This window comes from Thalassophryne amazonica, chromosome 5, assembly GCF_902500255.1.
Source record: "Thalassophryne amazonica chromosome 5, fThaAma1.1, whole genome shotgun sequence".
In the NCBI taxonomy this organism is placed as follows: Eukaryota; Metazoa; Chordata; class Actinopteri; order Batrachoidiformes; family Batrachoididae; genus Thalassophryne; species Thalassophryne amazonica.
The window spans coordinates 787,237-795,726 of NC_047107.1; the positions used below are offsets into that span (position 1 = coordinate 787,237).

Here is an 8,490-nt window from a genome sequence, read left to right on the forward strand (position 1 = left end):
TGCCATTTACCATTTGCACAACAGCATCATACTGTTATACTTACACAACCTACACTGTTTATACTGTTTTATATTATTTGTATTTTGTAAATCAGTAATATTTAAGGTAAATTTTTTACTTAGCTTAGTAGTACTTTTTATTCTATACTCTGCACCGTGGGTCTGAGAGGACTGAAATTTCATCTGTGCTGTATGTCGAGCATGTATAGCATATTTGACAATAAAGCTGACTTTGAATTCCAAACTCACCAGTTTAGCCTGCTCGACTTGTTTATCCTGCAAAGCCTCTTGTGTGGACTGCATTGCCGCATTTTGACCACACTGGACACCAATTCTGACTGCAGAGACGCCATTGGCTCCGGTCAGTTTGGACTGAGTGCTTGGACTGGCACCGGAACAAATAGGGCGGAGCGGGCTCATAGTATGATTCGGTGGAACAGCACTGGGTGCAGAGACAGGAGCAGAAGACATGGGTGTGACCGTGAGGGCACCAGCCATCATCCTGTGAACCGGCTGGTTTGACTCTGTACCAGGGCGAGCAAGAGCCACCGTCTGCAGAGAAAAAAAATGAGTCCTGTTTGCTGCGTCTTGTCTTCTTCATGGACAATCTATTCAAAGTTTGATTTCAGACTAACCACTTGTGCTGGCTGGAGCACAGCCTGGGACTGCTGCTGCTGGGGCTGTAACTGGATATGAAGTCCCGTCTGCATCTGCTGCTGGAGCTGGGCTTGCAGCTGTGTGTGGGGGTTCACTGGGGCCAGGATAGGGCCACCAGCTTGCACCTTCATCTGGGGCTGGAGCTGAGCACCGGGCTGGACCGTGCTCTCCACCAGCTGAGCCTGCTGAGAGAGCGTGATGGGCAAGCCCCCCATGGGGAGGGGGCCCTGAGGCAATCTGCCCGGCAGCTGGGGCGGAGGGGTGTGCAGGCTGGCAGCATTCTGCACTGGAGGGCCTTTGGACGGGTCATACTGCTGCTGGTTCTGCTTCTGTCCTGCTATCTGCACTGTTTGGGGAGTTGGCGGCATCCCGCCTGTACAGACAGTAACCAAATTAAAAGACAAACAAAGGGGTGGTGCAGAGAGCAACACACACACACACACACGCACACACACACGCACACACACACGCACACACACACGCACACGCACACACACACACAGAGACAGACAGACAGACAAAGGGCATAATCAGGTCTTTATTAAAGGGCCTGATCAGAAAAGCTTGTCTCTGATATTGGATTTGTCAAAGAGCTCTTTAAGTTATGTGTTTTCATGCTGGATAACTAGTTAAACTCCTCAGAACCTGGCCTTAATAAGCGAGATACACTGTATGAATCAGCAGTAAACTATCTGGGCGGAAACTCATGAAACTCATACAGCAAAATGATTACAGAAATAATGAAATCAACGTGATCATCTACAGGTCTCTCAAAGAAAATTCTACATTAATGCAAAATCAAAACGTTGCATTTCAAAAAGTTCAAGAAGGATGCATGCAATAAGAAAGGTTTTCAGAGGGAAGACAGGAATGAAAAAAACTGAACAAAGACAGGAAACAGAAAATAAAAACACTGAGCGAACACACACACACACAAAAATAAATAAAAATCAAACGCCACCTTAGTCACGCATGAAGCAATGTCACTGTAGCAGGAAGTGAGACACCTGAATGTCTCACACAGCAACAAAACAGAGAGGTGAGCACAAAGACACACACACACACACAAACACACAGGGTGCTGCAGACAGCAGGTCTGAGCGGAGCTGTGCACACTAAAGCAGCGCCTGCCTTACCTCCCTGCCCGTCTCACCATCTGGCCCTGACACACCCACAACACCACAACGGCAACAACCCGTGCCGCCAACACAACTCCGCCTCCTGATTCCCCGCCTACTTAGACTGAGGGAAAGAAGCCAAGTCAGAACAAAATGCCATGAAGTACCATGGACAGAACTCAAATGTGAAACGAAAACAAAGACACGTGGGTTGACGGATGAGGAGCCTGAGTGCTGGTTGTGATGATACAAGGACCAGTGTGCACAGAGGGAAAGAGTCATGAAGGAATGGCAATGGGAAACCAAAATGAAGATGGCAAGTGGACTGATCACATGGGAAAAGGAGTGAAACCCAGAGGATTATTCCAACAGGGTTCCCACTGTGTGTGATCCACCTCCAAATGAGCTGGAGTCCATCAGCGCAGGAAGGTCATGTCCTACAATGACAGCTTACAGGAACAAAGAAGAGATGGATAAAAAGGGATGATCGATAGTCAAAACAAAAAAGGAAAATCATAAGACATGGCATCTTCCCATCGAGTGGCTACTCTTCTTCAGACTTGGGTTGTCTTCTTCCCCATTTAGGCTGACAGAAAGAGCTGCTGCTGCTGCTGCTGGTAGAGCTAAGCCTGAACTTCCTGTGGACTGCTGAGAAATCCAGCAGATCGATGAAGATCTGTTTGCTGATGCTGCTTGGAAGCTGTTTGTAGAAGTTGAAATGTTTGGTTTGGCTTTTTAAAGCTCCTTATTTTGAGAAGGTGGTCACGTCCAGCAGCATCGAACAGAACACAAAATGGCCTGGTAGTAGCACTCCTACCTTGCGCAGTTGGCATAAGCTGCTGGAGCGGAACGCCAGGAGATCCTAAAGGAGCTACACCAGGATGCTGGAAAATCAGCCCATGGCGACCAACGTCAATCCGGGACCTCTTAGCCTGATCTGGGATTTAAAACACACAATACCCTCAAAACGGGAAAAAGCACTCGGCATAGAGCAGTGACCTTCTGAAGACCTTGCAGGTCACCTCTGCTCCCTTTGGGATGTGACTTCAACACAGAGCGCTAGTAGAGGATGCTACTTCTAAAAGCAGAAGCAATTAGAGGGAGAAAATAAAACAAACAAGAACAAAAGAACAAAGCAAACAGGGAGGAAACAAAGCAACGTAAGGGACGTGCCTCTCTACAATCCTTGCCCTACCTGCTTGCACCAGAGCTTGTTGCCTCTTAAAGGCATCCATGTCTCCAGGGTTTGAAATGGTGGTGGCGGCAGCTGCACCCCCTTGGTGACCCTGGAATTACAAAACAAATCTGTCATTTAAGCTGTTTGTCATCAGGTTAAAAAGTCAGCACAGGCATGTTTCAGCATTGGCAGAACATCAGGATGAAGGGCATCAATTAAAGAATAAAAAGAATCCTACTTTTATATCACCCACATTTGATGACTTTTGTGCCCTTTGACCAAAGAAACATCCACTGGATACTGGTATCTTATCACAGTTGCTAAATGCTTTCCTGTCTGATACAGGTGGTCAAAGTGCTTCACAATTTCAGCTACAATGATTCAGTGATTTATCGATTATTTATTACCAATAATTTTGGGAATCAATAGATCTCATTTATCATCTTAAACACAAATCTGGTTTCTTTCCTCCTCTCTAGCGATGAACTTAATAGCTTTGGGATTTTTGGGGGGGAGGGGGTGGGCTGTGAAACATCTTACACGTTTGTTTTGTTTTTTGGCATTTTCTGACGTGTCTGTGTAAGAGGCAAAGCTATGCCATTTTTCCATGAAATAAACTTTCTAACTTTGAACATTGTAATCATGATGTCAGCCTGTGCAATGATATAATCTTGAAAGCGTGCAATTTGAATAAATAAGTGATTTTTAAATTTTATTTACCAAGATAAGGAATAACGTAATGTTAAAATACCCTTGGCCATATGAGCATAGTCTCTGTTATAATTTGCAGTTGTTTAATTTGTATCCCAGTGCTAAGTGTGTGTATGTACGAGTGAGATACAGTGAGGAAAATAAGTATTTGAACACCCTGCAGTTTTGCAAGTTCTCCCACTTAGAAATCATGGAGGGATCTGAAATTTTCATCTTAGGTGCATGTCCACTGTGAGAGACATAATCTTAAAAAAAAAAAAAATCCGGAAATCACAATGTATGATTTTTTTAATAATTTATTTGTATGTTACTGCTGCAAATAAGTATTTGAACACCTACCAACCAGCAAGAATTCTGTCTCTCACAGACCTGTTAATTTTTCTTTAAGAAGCCCTCTTATTCTGCACTCTTTACCTGTATTAACTGCACCTGTTTGAACTTGTTACCTGTATAAAAGACACCTGTTCACACAATCAATCACACTCCAACCTGTCCACCATAGCCAAGACCAAAGAGCTGTCTAAGGACACCAGGGACAAAACTGTAGACCTGCACAAGGCTGGGATGGACTACAGGACAACAGGCAAGCAGCTTGGTAGAAGACAACAACTGTTAGGATTATTTATTAGAAAGTGGAAGAAACACAAGATGACTGTCAATCTCCCTCGGTCTGGGATTCCATGCAAGATCTCACACTTCCGCAAAGGGGACAGGACAACTGCACCATATTGAAGGGAGGATGGATGGGGTCATGTATTACGAGATTTTGGCAAACAGCCTCCTTCCCTCAGTAAGAGCATTGAAGATGGATCATGGCTGGGTCTTCCAGCATGACAATGACCCCAAACACACAGCCAGGGCAACTAAGGAGGGGCTCCGTAAGAAGCATTTCAAGGTCCTGGAGTGGCCTGGCCAGTCTCCAGACCTGAACTCAATAGAAAATCTTTGGAGGGAGCTGAAACTCCAAATGGTGGACCCTCTGTTTAAGAAGGGGGACCGGAGGGAGTGTTCCAACTATAGGGGGAATCACACTTCTCAGCCTCCCCGGTAAGGTCTATTCCAGAGTACTGGAGAGGAGAATTCGACCGATGGTCGAACCTCGGATTCAGGAGGAGCAGTGTGGTTTTCGTCCTGGTCGCAGCACACTGGACCAGCTCTACACGCTCCATCGGGTGCTCGAGGGTTCATGGGAGTTCGCCCAACCAGTCCACGTGTTTTGTGGATCTGGAGAAGGCGTTCGACCGTGTCCCTCGGGGCACCCTGTGGGGAGTGCTCCGGGAGTACGGGGTCCGGGGTACTTTGCTAAGGGCAATCTGGTCCCTGTACGACCGCATCAGGAGCTTGGTTCGCATTGCCGGTAGTAAGTCAAACCTGTTTCCACTGCACGCTGGCCTCCGCCAGGGCTGCCCTTTGTCACCGGGCAAAGCTCTCAATTTACCGATCGATCTACATTCCGATCCTCATCTATGGTCATGAGATTTGGCTCATGACCGAAAGAACAAGATGGCGAGTACAAGCGGCCGAGATGAGTTTCCTCCGCAGGGTGGCAGGGTGAGGAGCTCGGTCACTCGGGAGGAGCTTGGAGTCGAAACGCTGCTCCTCCACGTCGAAAGGAGTCAGTTGAGGTGGCTCTGGCATCTTTTCCCGATGCCCCCTAGACGCCTCGCTGGAGAGGTGTTCCGGGCACGTCCCATTGGGAGGAGGCCCCGGGGAAGACCCAGGACACGATGGAGGGACTACATCTCTTGGCTGGCTTGGGAAAACCTTGGGGTTCCCCCGGAGGAGCTGGGCGAGGTGTGTGTGGATCAGGAGGTCTGGGCGGCTTTGCTTGAGCTGCTGCCCCCGCGACCCGACTCCGGATAAAGCAGAAGAAAATGGATGGATATATATATATATATATATGTATACATACATACATACATACACACACACACACACACACACACAGAGTGGTCCCTCGTTTATCGCGGGAGTTACGTTGTAAAAATAACCCACAATAGGCGAAATCTGCAAAGTAGTCAGCATTTTTTTTCCCCATTCATTCATTCATCTACCGCATAGTCCAATTAAGGGTCGCGGGGGGCTGGAGCCTATCACAGCAGTCATAGAGCGTGAGGCAGGGTACACCCTGGACAGGATGCCAGTCAGTCGCAGGGGTAGTCAGTATTATTTTTTACAATTATTATAGATGTTTGGCAGTATTATTAGACGTATTGCTTAAATTTTCATTGTTACGCAGATGATACCCAGCTTTATCTATCCATGAAGCCAGAGGACACACACCAATTAGCTAAACTGCAGGATTGTCTTACAGACATAAAGACATGGATGACCTCTAATTTCCTGCTTTTAAACTCAGATAAAACTGAAGTTATTGTACTTGGCCCCACAAACCTTAGAAACATGGTGTCTAACCAGATCCTTACTCTGGATGGCATTACCCTGATCTCTGGTAATACTGTGAGAAATCTTGGAGTCATTTTTGATCAGGATATGTCATTCAAAGCGCATATTAAACAAATATGTAGGACTGCTTTTTTGCATTTACGCAATATCTCTAAAATCAGAAAGGTCTTGTCCCAGAGTGATGCTGAAAAACTAATTCATGCATTTATTTCCTCTAGGCTGGACTATTGTAATTCATTATTATCAGGTTGTCCTAAAAGTTCCCTAAAAAGCCTTCAGTTAATTCAAAATGCTGCAGCTAGAGTACTGACGGGGACTAGAAGGAGAGAACATATCTCACCCATATTGGCCTCTCTTCATTGGCTTCCTGTTAATTCTAGAATAGAATTTAAAATTCTTCTTCTTACTTATAAGGTTTTGAATAATCAGGTCCCATCTTATCTTAGGGACCTCGTAGTACCATATCACCCCAATAGAGCGCTTCGCTCTCAGACTGCAGGCTTACTTGTAGTTCCTAGGGTTTGTAAGAGTAGAATGGGAGGCAGAGCCTTCAGCTTTCAGGCTCCTCTCCTGTGGAACCAGCTCCCAATTCAGATCAGGGAGACAGACACCCTCTCTACTTTTAAGATTAGGCTTAAAACTTTCCTTTTTGCTAAAGCTTATAGTTAGGGCTGGATCAGGTGACCCTGAACCATCCCTTAGTTATGCTGCTATAGACGTAGACTGCTGGGGGGTTCCCATGATGCACTGTTTCTTTCTCTTTTTGCTCTGTATGCACCACTCTGCATTTAATCATTAGTGATCGATCTCTGCTCCCCTCCACAGCATGTCTTTTTCCCGGTTCTCTCCCTCAGCCCCAACCAGTCCCAGCAGAAGACTGCCCCTCCCTGAGCCTGGTTCTGCTGGAGGTTTCTTCCTGTTAAAAGGGAGTTTTTCCTTCCCACTGTAGCCAAGTGCTTGCTCACAGGGGGTCGTTTTGACCGTTGGGGTTTTACATAATTATTGTATGGCCTTGCCTTACAATATAAAGCGCCTTGGGGCAACTGTTTGTTGTGATTTGGCGCTATATAAAAAAAATTGATTGATTGATTGATGTTTTAAGGTTGTAAAACCCCTCACTGCACACTTTATACACTTTTCTCAAACAGGCATTAACATTTTCTCACTTTTCTCTCCTGTGTAAACACTCTCTTTTTTCTAATGGGCGGGAAGATTATAAACAGACACATGCAGAACACAATGCGCGTGCTCTCCCTTCGCTCATTGCCTCCGGGGGTACGGATGTGGGAGCCGCACAAGTCATGGCCACGGAGCTCTGCGGCTGCCGATACCATGCAGCGGGTGCTGTGGATTTTTCCGCAATAAATGTATCCTTGCGGGTTGCCGGAGCGCTCCACATCAAAACAGCGAGCGTAGTCTCTGGACCTGTTGCCACAGTTGGCGCAGCTCCGCACAGCAGACAGGGGGGCGGTGGGAGTGGCCTGCTGCTGTGTTTATACACACACACACACACACACACATTATTATTTACCAGTGATGAAAGTCAGCCGTGGGGGGGGACACTGAAACTTTTTGACAAGGCACAAAGGCCCTGGTGGAGGGCCTGGGGGTTCTCCCCTAGTAAAATATGAAATCTCAGATGCATTCTGGTGCATTTACCCACCAAAAAAATATCTAGAAAAAGACTGTTTTTTGTTGCATCAAGTCAATTTTTCCAACACAGAGAAGAGTCTTTTCACACAACTTGTTACCAACTGTTATCCTTCAGTCTAAGATCAGGACATGAAAACATGAGACTGAATAACCACTGACGTCTCATCAGATGTTACCAAATGATTTTACAAATAAGCCAGTTCTGAATGGTCAGTGCGCGGAGAGCTAGCTAACACTTCCGGTTCACAGGTCAATGCATACAATCGAACTGCAACACAACGGCTTAATGAGCCGGAATAAGTTACACTGTGGACACAAATGGTATGTGAACAGCTCAAGTCAGTATTTTTATTTATTTAGTTTTCTTGCATTTGTTTTGTGTTTGTGAACGCAATACAGGTATGTCGTTAGTTACATTAATGGTTCCTAAATATAATACAGCGATAAACTGTGACTATTAATACTGCAGTTTATTGCTTGTGATGAAGATGGTGACAGTGTTTGGGACTTTATTTTTTATTTACTTATTTATTTTTGTGCATTTGCTTTGTGTTTGTGATCCGGTGTCACAGACTGAACTGTCCACCCTAAAAATCGGTCTGCCCTGTCTTCACTGCGCGTGCATCATTAGCCGCAGTTCACGGATTTTCACGTCATTTCTGCTTCAAACTGCCTCCAGTCATCATCTATATCAGCCACAGATATCTGAAGCTTTTGTACAAAAATCATTTCCACATGAATTCAGCATTATTTCATCATAAAGACGGA

The 8,490-nt window shown here is 45.7% G+C and overlaps 1 protein-coding gene across 2 annotated transcripts in view; it reads right to left on the reverse strand.

Moving 5' to 3' along the window:
* Nucleotides 1-8,490, reverse strand: part of ep400 (E1A binding protein p400) — a 231,378-nt gene that overhangs the window by 206,217 nt on the left and 16,671 nt on the right. Inside the window, exons 4-7 of one of the 2 annotated variants that reach the window (XM_034169640.1) lie at nt 2,971-3,061; nt 2,593-2,712; nt 636-1,030; nt 250-552 (exon numbers count right to left, since the gene is read on the reverse strand). In XM_034169640.1, coding sequence (XP_034025531.1) covers nt 250-552; nt 636-1,030; nt 2,593-2,712; nt 2,971-3,061 — 909 coding nt within the window. The remainder of the gene's footprint in view (nt 1-249; nt 553-635; nt 1,031-2,592; nt 2,713-2,970; nt 3,062-8,490) is intronic. The other variant, XM_034169641.1, reaches the window with a different exon arrangement.